The 18,733-nt window shown below is 39.2% G+C and overlaps 1 protein-coding gene across 13 annotated transcripts in view; it reads left to right on the plus strand.

Moving 5' to 3' along the window:
* The window catches only part of mef2d (myocyte enhancer factor 2d), a 72,311-nt gene that overhangs the window by 39,614 nt on the left and 13,964 nt on the right, over positions 1–18,733 (plus strand). For 8 of the 13 annotated variants that reach the window (XM_067448527.1, XM_067448524.1, XM_067448532.1 and 5 more), the window contains exons 4-7: positions 7,089–7,226; positions 11,302–11,509; positions 14,598–14,654; positions 17,564–17,742. In XM_067448527.1, the coding sequence (XP_067304628.1) occupies positions 7,089–7,226; positions 11,302–11,509; positions 14,598–14,654; positions 17,564–17,742 (582 nt within the window). Of the gene's footprint in view, positions 1–6,855; positions 6,991–7,088; positions 7,227–11,301; positions 11,510–14,597; positions 14,655–17,563; positions 17,743–18,733 lie in introns of all 13 variants that reach the window. The other 5 variants (XM_067448528.1, XM_067448526.1, XM_067448536.1 and 2 more) reach the window with 2 other exon arrangements.

The following is an 18,733-nucleotide window of genomic DNA, read 5'->3' on the forward strand; positions in this document are numbered from 1 at the left end:
ACATTGAATAATAATGGTAATACCATGGTGACGGTAAATACACAACAAATTCTTCAAGCGATGGCAAGGCTTTTGCTTCGCTAAATACTCATCCATAGGGAGACTGAGCGCATGTGTGAGAGTGAAAGAGTGCATGTTCACGTCTAGAGAACATGAAGGGGGTTCAGAGGCTCGCAGAGCTCTATACGCTACTGGCTAACTGCCTGGACGATGGTGGGACAGGAGAGGTAGGGACAGCTGCACCCTCTACCACCTCCTGCCTTTGGCCAGAGAGAAAAACGTGGCTTACACACAAACACGCACACGGTGCCCATCCGGTGTCCATCCCATCCAATGTGAGATGGCGTCTTCATGAGTATGGCATGTATTTCTGAGGACGTGCAACATTAATGTGGAAATAACAGCGGCAGGAGAAGAACATCTCGTATAGTATTGCTAGAACACTGCTTAAATTAAAAGGAGAGCTCACCCACAACTGAAAATTCAGTTATTTATTTACTCTTCCTGATGGTGATTTTGAACCTGTATTCATGAACCTTCATGCAGCTGGTTCCCATAATGATTAGTTAAGTGCAATTTGTGAATCACATCAAGAGGATCATTGAAAAGAATGGCTCAAAAGAATGTTTGCCGTGCAAATAGGACTGGTTTGGTTTGGTTTGGTTTTAATACTTACAGAAAAACGTATGACCTCAGTGATCCGGTTCTCAAATTCAACTCTGGATTATTTGGTTGCTTTGGTTCTTGAGTTCACTGGAGGGAACAATTATCAGTGAATTTACAATCTTAATGACTTCAGAAGACCCAGGATATAAATCGCATAATCCAATTTTGTGGCTCCTTTTTGTTTAATTGGTAGTTGCTATGAACTTATCGAATTATCACTTTGAACAAATACTATAAAAAAATAACACCAAAAGGGTTGAAGCAATATGATGGTGAGTAAATATTGATAGAATTGTTTTATTCCTTTAAAATCTTAAATGTGCACGTGTTTAGAATAAAGCAAAACATTTGTTTATCTTAAACAAAGATTAGGTGGTCTTTTCAATGCAGTTTAAAATGCAGCTGCGAGAGTGTGAATATTATTTAGTGTGTGATGGTGAGAAACTGATGTGTGTCTCTTTTACAGAAGCCCCCAATGGTATAGGCGCATGTTTCCTGTTGGGTGCAGCTGCAGAAATCGTGTGTGTGTCTGTGTGTGTGTTTGTGTGTGTATGCATGCATGTGCTGTGGTGAGGGCGTTGGGCCGCTGTGGGCCACATCAACTCAAGCCTGACTGGGCTGCTTTGTGTGTGTAAAGGCTGAAGGCTGTCTCATGTAATATTGAGAAGCAGCGTGGCAGTAGAAGCAGACCTGGTGCTGAGTTCTCAGCATTTGGCCTGATAAGAGGTGTCTTTGGGGGCAGTACCATGCAAAAGACACTTCCGGTGGCTCATGCTCAATGAAAAACATGTATTCTGCACTGGTACCTCCTGGTTGTTATTTGTCTTTTAGAGACCAAAAAGAGAGACAAAAACTAATAAAGTGAGAAAATTGAAAAAAAGGTTAAGGAGCTTCACTGTGTATAAATGATGAAGTGGCAGTGCTTACATTCACTCAGAGAAAAGCCTCTCATTCACCCTACAGCTCACTGTACACACACACACATTTAGACAGGCATGCTTTCACACTGATGCATGACTGAACAAACGCATATGCACGCACACAGCCTCTCTTCTTTTTGCTTGCTGTATCTCTCTCTTTTTGCTCTCATCTCTTCACTCGCCTCGTGTTGCACGTGCCTAGTGTGTGTGTGTGTGTGTGTGTGTGATTGTATGGGGGCTGCCTGCTTCTTCTGCCAGAGCTTGTTAATCTGCTTGACTGCAGATCCCAATCAGGAGAGAGACAGAGAGAGGGAGAAAGAGACACGGAAAGAGGGAGGGGGAGAATGAAAGAGACAGAGAGATGAAGAGTGGGTGTTTAAGGATGAAGATCCTGTAGATATCAGTTGGGATTGAAAAGAGGTGGTGAGACGAAAAACACAAGGCTTTGCCCCTTTTCATAAGCAGCTCAGATGAAGAGGTTGCGGGGACTTAAAGACAACATGAAATAAAATTTTGCCTTTTTTAATAATTATTGAAAATATATGCCATATATATATATATATATATATATATATATATATATATATATATATATATATATATATATATATATATATATATATATATATATATATATGACATATATGCACAGTATGCTCAGCATTCTGATGAAAAATATAATAATCTTTCTTTGCTTCTTAAGCCATGTTTGATTTTTCTGACCTAACCAAGGTCGTGCTTGCAGATAAAATAATAATAGTAATATTTCCAGAGCCCATTTTTCACGTTCCAATCAAATCCCACTAGATAAAATCATCCCCCGTTCTACTGAACATTCTGTTTTTCTTGGTAATACATCAAATTGTGGACATTTAAATAGACAGTTCACTCAAAAAAACTTTTTTTATTATAATTTACTTTACCTCATGTTGCTTTAAACCTATATGACAATATTTGTGGCACATAAGAATTTTTGAAGAATCTTCATGCAGCTCTTTTTAGAATGACAGTCCCTCGTCATCATTAGGCAGTCCCAAAAAAGCGTATTGAAAGCACTATTAAAGAAGTCCATGACTGTTCGGAAGTCCTAAAAATACATTTGAGATGCAGAAAAAAGAATGAGATTTAGTTGGAGATGAGTTTTTCTTTTCTCCTTATTGTAGCTCGACAGACAAGGTCCAGACTTACTTATGAAAAAGAGCTGTATCTATTCAAAATGTCTCCTATGTACCATGAAAAATTAAACGCATACAGATTTGAATATAATGACATAGTTTAAATTTTTTTGCTAAACTTTTACTTTCTTGCACATTTAGTTTCATGTTGTGTTTAAGAAATAACTTCCTAGATTTCTATTGCTTTTCAGCAGTGCATGCAGTGCAACAGAAACCAGGGCTGCCAATCAATATAAATTGTTATAAATCCCACAATTCTCAATATAATATTGAACCGTTCGGTACGGCATTCACGGTTCAATACGCACTTCTGAATTGCTGTTTTTTTTTTTTTTTTTTTGGTTTTGCATTTAATTCATTATTTATATTTCTCTCCGTTTGAAATATTTCTCTCCGTTTATTTCGGCTCTGGATGAGTGTGCCTGTGAGTCTACGCGCTGATATGAGCAAAAATCTAAATGCACTAGGGTGTTTAGCCACGTTTTAAAGCCTTGCCGGTTAAACATTTAATTCGCGTTTTACATCCGCTGAGCGCGCACACTAAAAGCCTGTCAAACACACGTGATTACTGGACTAAGTCTTACTGCGCTAATATTGTCACACACACACAAGGTTAAAATATATAAACACAGTCGTTTATGTCTTAAGTGAAAGTAAAATCGTGTGTGCCGAACAGGTCTTTTCAGCACAGCCTATTGATTGTGAACACTTGTCCTTAAAGGGACAGTTCACCTCTAAAATTATGTTAATAAAAAAACAAGACAAAGAGAAAATCAATCACTTCTCTTGAATAAAGTAATAATACAGTAGCTTTTAAACAATGTATGTTGTATATTGAAGACTATGTAGTTTTAATTTTAGCCTACATTTATTCATTTATTCAATTTCATACTTAAATATATATAAAGATTTACAGTGGCAGCTCAGAGATGTACAGTAGTTTTTATTTAATATTATACAATATACTAGGAATGTGTACAAAGTTTTTTTAAAGTATAGTTAAGTTTAAGTAAGGTTTTTCAAGTCTTTTAAGTAAAATAAAGAGAGTATTGCAATAATAATAAAAAAATCTCTTTAACCTTTTTCTGTTGCCTAAGCATAGAATAGCAAAAAAATGAACTGAACCAAACCGAAAACCACGGTTAAAAACCGAGGTATGTATTGAACCATGTACTGACTGTATTGTTGCATCCCTAATATACAATAAAATTAATCAAATAAAGTACTACCATATATCTTCCTAATTAAAGCTCAAAATAAAGATTCAAGCAGGTCAAAGGGAATAATTTACTGTGTTTTGTAGGGCCTGATCTGTTACAGAAGGCCTAGCAAATCTGAAGAGTGTTGATTGACATATGGAAAAAGTAATCATATTGGCTAATTTTGTCACAATAATACCAGTGCAAATTTTACAATTCTCAATAGTAATTTGAGATTAATTCTAGTAATTTTGTGCTCGCAGCTAAAAATGAATTGGCTATTAAACTGTGCTTTATTTTCAATTAAAGTTGAATATTGTTCTAATTATTAACATATTAAATAAAAACATTTATTTTGCATTTCAAAAGTTTTAATTAATTAGAGTTTTAAAGTAGTTATTCAAGTAATCAGTAGTACAGAACAAATAAACAAAGTAAGCACAATGAGTGGTGTTCTCTTTTCGACATTGCCACGTTTATTAGGCTTTTATTTACCCTGCAACTATTTTTTTTTGGTCCCATCTGTTAACATTCAGTCGATGCCATGCCAAGCTGACATTTTGACCAAGAAGGAAACGTTTATGAGCTTAAGTAACTACCTATGACCAGACAGCTTTTAAGTATTGAATTGAGTAGTCTATGGTACAAATACTAAAGAAAGAAGTGAAATTTAACTTAAGTGTCGACTTGATACTGAAGTACCGGCACTTTTGACATCCCTGATATCAGCAGCTCCTTTCAAGTGTGACCATTGGCGTTAAATGGTTGAGATGAAATGACTGTGAACTTTTAACCTCTGCCTGTAAAGGATGAGAAATCTGTGTGTGCTGGACATCGGCTGAGCCCTCTTCGATATTGAGATGATGTACTTTTATTCTCTCAGATCCGCCTCCACAGTGGGCTGAGCCGTGGGTTATCAGCCAAGATCAGCTGCTAAAATGATTCCATTAGCCTCATGTATGAGTTATAGTCAGACTCGCCTGATAATGGCAGACACGCTGCCTTTTAAGGAGGAATGGGGACGAAGGGATGAGGAGGAGGAGTGAAGGGTTCAGAGGGGCCGCTAATCTGTCAGATGGGTGTATCTGGACGCTATCGTGTGTGTAAGCCGGCAGGCTGTGCCGAAGCCGAGGCTTTAAGCGGGTTCTCAAGGGATGTCCAGAGGGGGGGGGGGGCGGGCAGGGCGAGAGCCTTCTCTTCTTTACACACTGCAAATGGAAGGTGACATTACATTCTGCCTGTGTTGACATCAGCGCGCACTCCCGTACACTCGAGAGGGCTGTGTGTACATTATACACTCCTAAAAATAAAGGGTCTTTTTGCTCTGGGGCCATTGAAGAAACATTTTTCATTCCTTAAAGAACTTTTCAATGAAAAGTTATTAAAATAACTTTTTTTTTAAATTGTGAAAAACATTTTTAATAGTCTAATATAAATAACCTTTTGTGCATTGAAAAGGTTCAATGGATGATAAAGTTTGTGTTTTTAAATTGCAGATTCTTAAACATTTACTGCGATCCCTCTGTTTGCTAACATCCCACATAGGAAGTGGGAGTTTGAAAATACAATATGGGATGGAGAGAGGAGGGGAGTAGCGGACCGGAATGAGTCAGCTCAATAAGTAGTGGAAGAATGAGAGCATTATTGGATTAGCGAAGAGACTCAAAGATGTGAGATGAAAGAAAGTGAAGGTCGAGGGGCAACACAGATGAAAATGTAAAGACAGGAAGGGGAAGCTCGAGAGAGGGACCGTGGGGGGGGAGGCAGTTGCAGGGGGAGGGGCACTACTGAACGAGGTTAGCCAGTCAGAGGCAGCGGAGCTCTGCAGGGGAATCTTCCCCTGGCAACACAAACAAGCACCCGCCCCATAAAGGAGAGACAGCAGGCAGAGAAATACAGGGACAGGTGAACAGATGGAGCCGACTCAGAGACAAGCTGATCAGCTGACCCACTCACTGTGTGTGTGTGTGTGTGTGTGTGTGTGTGTGTGTGTGTGTGTGTGTGTGTGTGTGTGTGTGTGTGTGTGTGTGTGTGTGTGTGTGTGTTATGTTATGAACCATAAAGATAGTTCAAATCCTTGCGATGTATTTTCCCCCTGTCTATTATCAAATCATCTCCAAAATCTATATATTATTAGCAGCACCTGCTATTGCTAATCGCTAATGCTCATACTTGGGGATTTCGACAACAAGCCCATCGATTTGTGGCCTCAAAAAAAAAAAGCTTTAAATCATGCAGCGTTTTTAGGAGAGGTGTGTTTGTAACATGCAAATAATTAAACTTAGATTTTTTTTAGAATCTAAAATCCACCCTAGGTTTTACCACTGGCATTTTAGTTCATTTTAATTAATCTACTAATATTCATATTAAATAAATATATATAATATGTATATATAATACATAACTATAGTGTAAGTGTTTATTGTCCAAATTACACCGTGTCAGTTTATGTTATGCTATATGACCTCTGTGAGTAGGACGAAAGCAGTGCTGAAAATTGTTTTCGATTCAGCCTCAATACCCCCATCAAAGCTACTTAGAGAAAATCTTGTTTGGAAAATCTTCTCTAAAGAAAAAAGAAGACTCAAGCTGTTTTCAGGCTGAAACCGATAAACTGAGTTTCTCTCCTTTTCAGCCTCATCTAACTTATTTCCAGCCCACAGTTTTCAATGGGCTATGCAGTTTCATTTTTTCCAAGTCATGGGGTAAAATTGAATTTATCCTCTTCACACTCTCATGAAACATTTTGCAGATGTACAGTTTTCTTGGCTTATGTGTCACGTGTTACATTGTTGGTTTAATAAATCACTGCTGCTTTTCTCTGATTGACATTTGTTTTTTCTAAGTGTGAAATGTGCTCCTCTCCTTTTCTTCTCCCACTCCAAATGCTTTAAGACGTTGAGAAAGAAAGGCTTTAACGGTTGCAACAGTCCAGAGCCAGACGGGGACGATTCGATCGACCAAAGTCCGTTACAGGAGGACAAATTCCGCAAGAGCGACGAGCTGGACATCCTCTTCAAACGCTACGGAGTGAGTATTCCTCTTTACCTTGTCGTTCTAACCTCCCTCCTTCTCTTTCTTCCCCCTGTCTCTCTCCTGTCCTTGGTCGGAAATGAAACAAAACGAAGGCTCTGAACAAGAAAGAGCACCGGGATTCAGAGAGCCCGGACCCCGAGGAGCCGTTCTCCCTCACGCCTCGCACAGAGGAGAAGTACAAAAAGATAGACGAGGAGTTTGATAAAATGATGCAGAGCTATAGGCTTTCAGTGAGTACCCGTGTGAAGAGGCCTGCTTTAGGCCCGGCAACCAACTCACACAGCCTGCTGTCGGCCCGGCAACCAACTCACAGAGCACCTAGCAACCATCTCTCACCCCATTCCCCTCCTACCACCCCTCAATCCCTTCTGAATGTGTGTGCTTGGGCAAGGAGAGGGCAGTCGGGGGCGAGAGGGCGAGTGTGGGCCGCGTCCTTTTGATCCTCACAATCCACTATTTCAAATGCGCTTGTGATTTATAGCTCTCTTGATTTTGCGTGCTGTTGTTTTGTGTTTTCTGCGATGACTGATGCTTGTATCTCGCATTTGCCAGGAATAGACTTCTGACTCATCTGGGTTCCATTTAAGGCGTCAGTGAAGATAATTTTCATTAAGTCACTGTCAAAAATGTTTTATGCATGAGCCATGCATGAGGAATCTCTTCTCAGCAGGTACAGAAACTAGAACAAGAACATGCTGCTCAAAATATCGTGGGCCCGAGTTTGATATCATTTACATGGTGAACGTGATTCAAAATGATGTGGGAAGCAAAGACTAATTATTGTAGTAACTAGTGTTCTCTTTCCTCTTTAATGCTAATTACTTGGTAGGAGCTTCTGAAAAGTATTTCGTCCGCTGACGAAGGTGTAGTTTTCCTCTTTCTTGCACCCATCCTGCTCTCCGCCCAGTGCGCCATTCACGGGCCGGAGCACAAAGAGAGTCATCCAGCACCTCTCTCTTTCTCTGCCACATAATCCCAGCATGAGTGCCTGAGGAAGCAAAGCTAAAACCTTAATCCCTCTTGCTGGGGACACCCAGCAGCATGTGTACTACCAGCTCTACTTAACAGGCCGGAAAATGATCAGTTTGTAATGAGTTTTTAGATATTCAGCACTAACTGTCTGACACTAACTGCCTGGCAACCTCAGTGGATAAAGCTGGATTGTGAGGAGGAAATTTACTTTAGAAACATTCAGTAAAAATGTTTTCATTTAAATTAGCTTTTTATTCTGGTCTATCAATTTGGAGCAAAACAAGTATATTTCAACATCAGTGCAATATTTTTTATGTTGTATGGGTTTATACTAGATAGAAAGTTTGGGGTCAGCAGGATATTTTTGGAAAAAAAAGTGAATCATTTAATTTAGCAAGAGCATCCTATTGATCAATAGTGACAGTAAAACATTTAGAATGTTAAAAAAGCTTTTTCAACTAAATGCTTTTCTTTTGAATTTTTTTATTCATCAAAGAGTCCTGAAAAAAAATATTATTGGTGCCACAAAAATATTAATAGCTTAATAACTGTTTTCAACAATGCTAGAAATAATAAATTTAGCTTGAGCACCAAATCAGCATATAAGATTGATTTCTGGAAGAGTAATGATGCTGAAAATGCAGCTTTTCCATCACAGGAATAAATTACATTTTAAAATATGTTAAAATAGAAAACATTTATTTTAAATTGTAATAATATTTCACAATATTGCTATTTTCCTGTATTTTTATCCAATAAATGCAGATTTAGAGAGCATAAGACACTTTCTTTTACAAACATGAAAAATTTTTACCGACCCAAAACTTTTGAATGGTAATATACCAGTTGATATTGGATATTTGATTTAATAATCATTTCTGTCTATTTTAATCTGGGTTACATTTGCAGTATTTAGCGCTCACTTCATAACGCAAATAATTTAACAACAATATGCTCTTTTGCAGATCTCAAATACATCAGCCTTTCATATTTTCAATTATAATGTTCAATTATAAACGCATTCTGACTTTAGATCAAAATCTGCTCAACACTCCACTTGGCCAAATTTCATAATATTATATAATGCTGCATTTACACTGCAAGTCTTAATGCACAGATCTGATCTTTAGACCATATCAGATTTTTTGGTCTCGCCTACATTCGCTTTAGACCCGACTGGTATTTGATGTCTGGTTTTACATTAATCCCCGCCCAAAATTATTCTGTTGGTGATCGTGAAATGGTTGACACTTGGGTTTTGAATGGGCATAGTAAAATTATTTATATGTCGGGTAGCCATGATTATTTGTATAAGTTAAAAGCTGTCGGAAAATAACGGTAATTTTCATTAGATATAGAATTCTGAAGAGAAATACAGTAGACAATATTACATTAATTTGAATGAATTAATAAGAGAGAGAGATTGTGAATGTGAATTACCTGCATGCGTAAACCACGTATGGAAGTGACTCACAACAGAATGTGAAAAATACGTGTGAAACAAATTCCGATCTGTCAGATGTGATTAAAAAAAAAAAAAACGTTTTGTACCAGTATAAACGCAGCCTAAAATATTTGATCGAATATGATTGTATTATAAGACCCCATTTTAATCTAATGAGTAATTTGTCACTGAAAGATCATTCCTCATCTGCATTGATCAGCTGTAAACTCCAATCCAAAGGGACTTTGTGTTAATATAATTGCCAACTTGTTATCCAAACCAGACAGGCGTTCTCACTTCACTGGTCACGCTCTTTCTCGATGTCACACAAACTCTTTTTCAGTACCAAGTGTCATTCCAATGACACTTGTCTATCGCTTGTCTGTGTATCTAGACCGATATTATCTTCAGTCTGTTGTTTTTATCTTCAGTTGTTAAAGGCACATTTAGATGTGTAAGATTGCACTTTCTGGCTGAGAAAATGTAGTCTTAGCACACTAGTTTCTTTTCCATTCTTGGTGTCCATGTATATATTCAGATGAGAGGTGTTAGGTGCTCCATATTTTAAAACCAGCTGCTCGTCCCACACTAATGTCCCTCCTCTCTCTTCTGCCCTGCCCTCCTTCACCCTGCCTGGCCTGCGTGCTGTGCTGGAACTTAGTTGCTGTTTCGTCCACAGGCTTATGGGTTACTCCCTCTAGAACTGTAGCTCATATTTATTTACCCTGGAATATTCATTTTAAAATAACTTTGGTATCACTAGATTCTCATTAGGAGTCATTTCTAAATTTCTTAAGTGTTACCACACAATTGTAATACCGGCCATTTATTGCTAACAGCTATATAAGGAGGTCAAAACTTGCTCTCACTCTTGGGCACTATAATCTGCGTACTTCAAACTACATTTTTGACGCTCAGACAAAGAAGCTACAGGAGAAAGGGAGAAGGACAGAGGAACAGCCATACTTACTATCAAACTGGGTCCCACTCAGAACACAGGAGGCCTAGTGTGGCCCACATTCTAATTTTAGAGGCCCTGGTTTTGCTAAGGATCATGGGAAAATGGGTCTCCATCAGAGCATCTGGACAGTTTGAGTCCACGCTGATTGCAGAAGCTGGCTAATTGCGCTTCAGAAAGCACGAGAGCGAAGATCGGCTGACTCAGGAGTTGTCATGGCCACATGCCCCTTGTTTGAAACACCTGAGCCTACCCTGCGTGGTGGGATATTCCCCAGAGACATATTATCAGTTTAAGGAAAATTGTTGCAAACAATGCTGGGGCACAAAAAACAAAATTGTGGTTTTTAGATCAAATGCTCTATCAGATGCCAAAAGCAAACAAAAAATAATGCTAATATCATCATAACGAAATCTCAGATGGCCAGACTGTGATGCATTTTTTATGAATCGTTAAAATACTGGTGACTGGGATTGTTCATAATGAGTTATTAAAAGCTAAGCTAAATGTGTGACGTGAAAAAAATGTGCTCATAGACAGCTTGAAATAGTATTCTCCACTGAAATGAGTAGAGACTTGGAGCCAGAAACAATACTCCTTACGTCACAATGTAACTAGCGGATAGTGTTAAAATATACAGTAACTATAAAACACTGGATGATTCAGTGAACTCTGGATGGAAGTGGAGCAAAGCCTCTCAGATTTGTCCTGTTCCTTTCGTTTCCAGTCTGGATCATTCACACAGTTTTTAAGTCTTACAAAATTAACTCTGCACCTCGTAGCTTCACATGCTCTGCTTTGGAGATGTTTGCACACGTCACTGCATGCTATAAAAAACTGGTGTGTGTAATTTTGTGTGTTATCTTGGTGTACAAGCAGGTGTGCGAAGTAAAGCCGCTAACGGTTTCCCTCTCTATCTTTGCTTTCTCAGTCCACAGTGCCACCACCCACTTTCTCCATGCCAGTCACAGTGCCGGTATCCAATCAGAGCCCTCTGCCATTCAGCAATCCCAGCAGCCTCGTCACCACTTCCTTCGTCACCTCCACTCTCACAGACCCGCGCCTGCTGTCGCCACAGCAACCACAGCTCCAGAGGAACACAGTGTCTCCAGGCCTGCCACAGAGACCTGCCAGCGCAGGTAAAAACCTTAGGAGATCAACAGTGCTGGGTACCTGTAAGCAAAGCAGGAAGGAGGAAATACTAACTCATGTTGTGTACATGAGCTTATAATGTTGCTCTGTGGGTGTTGGATTACCCTGAGCAGCTGTTTGTCAGACACATCACTGATTTATGCTTAGAAGTGGCTGTCAAACAATCATCTACTCTGTTCTAGAATGTTACATAGATTACTGATCATTTGTTATTGTTTATGCATTTACAATATATTGGTATGATATATTTTTAGTTTACCTTTAGTAACTGCATTCGTGGCTTAAAGGTTAGAGAGTCAGACTGGTCATGGGTTTGATCTTCAATACCGGCACCTAAACCCCAATCGCGTGTTCTATACTATAATATACTATACCTTGCGAAAGTATTCGGCCCCCTTGAACTTTGCGACCTTTTGCCACATTTCAGGCTTCAAACATAATGATATGAAACTGTAATTTTTTGTGAAGAATCAACAACAAGTGGGACGCAATCATGAAGTGGAATGAAATTTATTGGATATTTCAAACTTTTTTAACAAATCAAAAACTGAAAAATTGGGCGTGCAAAATTATTCGGCCCCTTTACTTTCAGTGCAGCAAACTCTCTCCAGAAGTTCAGTGAGGATCTCTGAATGATCCAATGTTGACCTAAATGACTAATGATGATAAATAGAATCCACCTGTGTGTAATCAAGTCTCCATATAAATGCACCTGCACTGTGATAGTCTCAGAGGTCCGTTTAAAGCGCAGAGAGCATCATGAAGAACAAGGAACACACCAGGCAGGTCCGAGATACTGTTGTGGAGAAGTTTAAAGCCGGATTTGGATACAAAAAGATTTCTCTAGCTTTAAACATCCCAAGGAGCACTGTGCAAGCGATAATATTGAAATGGAAGGAGTATCAGACCACTGCAAATCTACCAAGACCTGGCCGTCCCTCTAAACTTTCAGCTCATACAAGGAGAAGACTGATCAGAGATGCAGCCAAGAGGCTCATGATCACTCTGGATGAACTGCAAAGATCTACAGCTGAGGTGGGAGACTGTCCATAGGACAACAATCAGTCGTATACTGCACAAATCTGGCCTTTATGGAAGAGTGGCAAGAAGAAAGCCATTTCTTAAAGATATCCATAAAAAGTGTTGTTTAAAGTTTGCCACAAGCCACCTGGGAGACACACCAAACATGTGAAAGAAGGTGCTTTGGTCAGATGAAACCAAAATTGAACTTTTTGGCAACAATGCAAAACATTATGTTTGGCGTAAAAGCAACACAGCTCATCACCCTGAACACACCATCCCCACTGTCAAACATGGTGGTGGCAGCATCATGGTTTGGGCCTCCTTTTCTTCAGCAGGGACAGGGAAGATGGTTCAAATTGATGGGAAGATGGATGGAGCCAAATACAGGACCATTCTGGAAGAAAACCTAATGGAGTCTGCAAAAGACCTGAGACTGGGATGGAGATTTGTCTTCCAACAAGACAATGATGCAAAACATAAAGCAAAATCTACAATGGAATGGTTCAAAAATAAACATATCCAGGTGTTAGAATGGCCAAGTCAAAGTCCAGACCTGAATCCAATTAAGAATCTGTGGAAAGAACTGAACACTGCTGTTTACAAATGCTCTCCATCCAACCTCATTGAGCTCAAGCTGTTCTGCAAGGAGGAATGGGCAAAAATGTCAGTCTCTCGATGTGCAAAACTGATAGAGACATACCCCAAGCGACTTATAGCTGTAATCGCAGCAAAAGGTGGCGCTACAAAGTATTAACTTAAGGGGGCCGAATAATTTTGCACGCCCAATTTTTCAGTTTTTGATTTGTTAAAAAAGTTTGAAATATCTAATAAATTTCGTTCCACTTCATGATTGTGTCCCACTTGTTGTTGATTCTTCACAAAAAATGTGGCATAAGGTTGCAAAGTTCAAGGGGGCCGAATACTTTCCCAAGGCACTGTATGTAGGTTTATGTAGGTTATTTTATGTAAGTCCTGCCTCATGGACTTACTTCCTTTCTAGCTACTTTCCTATCCTAATAAAAGGCAAAAATGCCAATACTAAACCTTTAGAATGTAACATACCTATTAGAAGTTGAAAATTATAACAATTTATCAGAACAAGTTAAATATGGTTGGAAAAATCTGTAGGGAAGTCTGGCAATTTGAGTCTGGAAAAGTATGGAATTTTGAAATGAAAATTGCATAGGAACCCTGAGTTCCATTTATTGGTTATCAGCCATAACATGAAAATAAGAAAGACTTTGAATATTTATGCATCCCTACGGCATACAGGTTTCTGTTTAGAATTTCAGTATCAGCTGAGTTGTAGCATCAGATAAAAAAAAAACATTTTTAAACCTGATATCAACATCTGGATAGATATAGTTGTAAATGAGGTTCAGTGGATCTCATTGTCGTTTGATAAATCAAATCACCTTTGGAGGTTGTAGGAAAGGCATATTTTGCATTTGTAGAGTAAACGCTTTTTTTAGGAAAAGCTTTGAAAGAAAAATGCTCAATTTGAATAATTTTAGAATGGAATAGAAGCTTTTAATGCCACAAGGCAGGAATGTTGGAAGTTGTTGAAGGTGTTAAAAAGTGCACATGGGAAATTGTATAATATCATGTACAATATACACACAAACACACACACAGTTAGGTTTTTGTGAATTGTGGGGACTTTTTCATAGGCATAATGGATGGTACACCAAACTGTACATTCTCTCCCCCTACACTGCTCCTGCCCCTAAACCTACCTATCACAGGAACACATGCTGCATTTTTACATTTAAAAAAAAACATAATTTAGTATGTTTATAAATCAATTAACATTGTGGGGACTGCTGGCTGGTCCCCACAATGTAGGTAATCTCAGGTTTATATTACATTGTGGGGACATTTGGTCCTCACAATGTATTATAAACAAGCACACACACACACACACACACACACACAAACACATAATATCATTCAAAAGTTTGGGGTTCAATGTATTTCCTTGCATTTGGTCCAAAATACAGAGAGAGTCTGTGGATTTCAGCCTTCCTGTAAGCTATTCTATCTTTTTTCCAGGTGCCCTTCTGGGAGGTGACCTCAACAATTCAAACGGAGCGTGCCCAAGCCCTGTGGGTAAGTCTTCCCTCCTACCAGCCGGACGGCCCCAATAAAACCTCTTCATTTTCACCTGAATAATGCATCAGTCTGAGTCAAACTGCTTAAAATCGAAGGGCACGCTTAAAACCTGCAAAGTGGAGCGAGGGTTTTCCATCTCATCCGATAAGATATGATCTGATCTGACTGTGATTATGAAAATGACAGCAGCTCTATGAAGGTTGTCCGGACACAAAAATTTGAAAGCGAGTGATCAGAGAGACTATCAGACATCCACCGTACACTCGCACACCTGTTTGCTCGTGACAGCTGAAGCTCACAATCTGCTCTCCAAGCATGCCTGTAAACACCCCCATGGGACGATGGGGCACAAGTGACATAAATGTTATAGGTCAACAGCATGCATGTCAATTTTCCTACTCCATCTTTCAATTTCCCTTTGTCGTTGTTTGCTTTTTTCTCTTTTTTTCTGTCTGTGCTTCTGCTTGCTTGTCTTTCCATCCTCTTTCCCTCTCAGCTGTTCTTCATATCTCACACATGACAGTCTGAATACCCAGCTTAAACCAGCACGCTCTGTCCCTTCCCCTCCCCCTCTGTCACACTCCCTTCTCTCCTCCCAGCCAATCTTGACAGTCCCTGACAGCTGTTGGTTCTCCTGCCTCTGATCTTCAAAGAGCACATGAGTCTCATGGACATTTTAAGTGGGCATTTAAAATGTAACATTTAATCAGTAAAGAGGCTGAAGGCTTTTGTGGAGTCACTGAAAAAAAGAAGGTTGTGTGTGTGTGTATTTTTTGGCACATTTTTTGGCACATTCCATGGAAAAAGGCATATTTTGTGTTCCATTCAAAATGTATTTGTTTTTAGTTAGATACCAACTTTTAAATGTAAACCTAAATTTAACCAAGCATGAAATGTGGTTAAAATCATAATTTTTTCATAATCTTCCTTTTTTCTCTCTCCAAGAAACTTTCTCAGCTCTTACCATACTATATTCCTTGTCCATTACCACTATCATTCTCTCTCTCTCTCTCTCTCTCTCTCTCTCTCTCTCTCTCTCTCTCTCTCTCTCTCTCTCTCTCTCTCTCTCTCTCTCTCTCTCTCTCTCTCTCTCTCTCTCTCTCTCTCTCTCTCTCTCTCTCTCTCAGTTTCCCCTCCCTTCTCTCAATTCTCAGCTGTTGCTCTGGGAATGTCAGCATTGACGTCATGTAGCATTCCTACCATTCCCATGAGAGAGAGGGACAGAGCAAGAGAGACATGTACAGAGACAAAAAGAAAAAGGCAGTCAGACCTTTGAAGTGGAGATTAATAGAGGCCGGGGCTTACAACCAACACACTTATTTACTTACACAAACTGCACACTCATGCATACACACTCATATCCACTTTATTTACCAGCATAATCTCTGACCCAAGTTCATACAGCATAAACAAGTGTGTTTATACACATGTTTCTGTCCCAGCCCCCCACTAAAAACCAGACTGAACTTAAAGCTGTGTTTCCTGGGGCAGAGAACAGCTGAGCACGTCTCTTCTCTGCTGCCAAGGAATTGCAGCTCCCTTTGCAATCCCTTTCCATTCAGAGCTGCTGACGCAGTTGTTGTTCACACACACACACACACACACACACACACACACACACACACACACACACACACACACACACACACACACACACACACACACACACACACACACACACACACGTCTAGCAGAGCAAAACGCAGTTGTTGTTGTTGCCCTGTAACAAGAGCTCAGATAGGATAAAATATCAAACTGCAAAAGTCTCTCTAGTCTGAAGCTCTTAAATCATTCAGAAACTGAGGACATCTACATTTGAATTACTTTTTTATTTTAATTTAGTGTATTAATTCAGTTTTGTCTTTGAAGCATAGCACATTTTAGAAGCAGTAGGAGAACATCATGATGTTAAAAATGTTCTTCTGGCTAACTTGAAAAAACATATATACATTGTACCAGCAACCTATTATGACCCAGAAATTTAACCTGTGCCATCAAAATCTTGTCGCCAACCAACCCTGTCTCGGCTACAGTAGCAAGTTAAAATAGCATTGCTAAAAATATTTGTAGTGTAAATATTTGAGATATTTTGGTTCAGCTGAGACATCAGTGAGTTGCCATAGCACTAGTGATGGGAGAATAATGTTATTCGGTTCCAGAATGTGGGAAAGCATTGGGAAAATCCCCACTCTCTCTCTCTCTCTCTCTCTCTCTCTCTCTCTCTCTCTCTCTCTCTCTCTCTCTCTCTCTCTCTCTCTCTCTCTCTCTCTCTCTCTCTCTCTCTCTCTCTCTCTCTCTCTCTCTCTCTCTCTGTCTCGTGCCCATGCTCTAAAACAAAAACAAAGATCACACACATATTTTGCCTTCCTGTGAAAACTCACTGCCCTTGAGTCAGATTAGATCAAACATTACAAGTGCTACAACGTCATAAACAAAATAGAGTGAAAATATTTCAATAACAAAGCTAGGAAGAAAGTCAAGGAACAGGATAAACTAGTGTCAGTTAGATCCCTCCGATTCTTTCCATTTGTGTGCGTCTGCTTGTGCGTGCATTTCCTTCCTAAAAGGAATGTGGTTCTCCAACCTAAAAAACAGTCACAATTAATCCTCCAATTACAACATAATAGAGTTGTAATCCCAAAAAAACAGAGGATTTAGTTTGCAGCACAAAGTGTTAGAAAACACATCTGGCGTGGTTAGGGAGACCCTAATAGGATTATTTTCCCTGGTGGGTAATTATTGTGTTTTTCTCATCAATACAAATTACAGAACAAAATGACCATAGTCGTGTATCTTAATTTTGTTTTCATAAAATGTGTTTCTTAGGGTTCATGAGAAAGAAATCAACCAAGGTCTTTATTTATAAATCTCTCTGTCTTCTCCTCATTTTCTTTCTCTTTCTGTAGCCAATGGTTACGTCAGTGCCAGGGCCTCCCCAGGACTCCTCTCAGTCTCCAACGGCAACAGCATGGGGAAAGTAGTCCAGGCTAAATCTCCCTCTCCACCCAGCACTCAGATGGTGAACAGTCGCAAACCGGACCTTCGGGTCATCACCTCTCAGAGCAGCAAGGGCCTCATGCAGCTGGTGAGCACTTCCACATTGCTGTACAGGAGACTTGATGGTAACACAGCATCAGGTCTCAAAGCTGTTCTATGTTACAGCATAACGATAACATATGAGGGCTAATGTTAGAGATGGGAACAGGTCTAGGCTCTCAATGTGATTCTACACAGGAATTTCTCACGAGGACCATGAGGGGGGAAGTAAAGCTGTCAGATACACTGAGCTGATTCATTCTCGTCTGTCCGTCTGCTCTCAGTATATGTGTGTGTATGTGTGACCTCATTTACACCTGGTGTTGAGATCCATCTGGATTGATATGTATTTATTGTATGTATATATTTATTTTTCATTTAAAAAAAATTATATTTAAAATTATATTTATTTATATAATAATGTATATAAAACAATATAAATATATATACACACACACAGTGGTCAAAAGCAATGCCCAGCCTAGGTAAAAAGCCTAGGAAAAACTTCACTTTTCCTTTTGATCTTTTTGTTTTTCTGCTTTTGTTTTTTTTATTTATAGAAAAATAAAACCTGTAGTTGGAGTTTGCTTTCTTTTGCCAAATATTTTTTTGTTAGATAAATACCTTTACCAAGTTAAGAGTTTTGTTAATAGTTTTTTTTTCTCTCATATTCTGATGGTTTAATTGAACTAAACATTAAAAATGGACATCCCTCTGGACATCATTTTTTGCCACTACTGTATAGTTTAGTACTGTACACAGGGGCGTAGCACCAAATTTTGGGCCCTGGGTACAAACCATCTTGCTGGGCCCCCGTACCATGTATGTGTATGTATAGAAAACGGACTTCCCTGCCTTGGGCCCTGGTTACTCAGTACCCTTTATCCCCCCAGTCCCACGCCCCTGACTGTACAGTATAGTATAGTACTGTATAGTACTGTAATAAAGTGCGCATAACATGCAGAGATTATTTAAATTATTATCAATATGTTTTTTATTAGCAAATATTTTATTATTAATTTTAAAAAGTATATTTGGGA

The sequence above is a fragment of the Pseudorasbora parva genome, chromosome 7, assembly GCF_024679245.1.
Source record: "Pseudorasbora parva isolate DD20220531a chromosome 7, ASM2467924v1, whole genome shotgun sequence".
Lineage (NCBI taxonomy): Eukaryota > Metazoa > Chordata > Actinopteri > Cypriniformes > Gobionidae > Pseudorasbora > Pseudorasbora parva.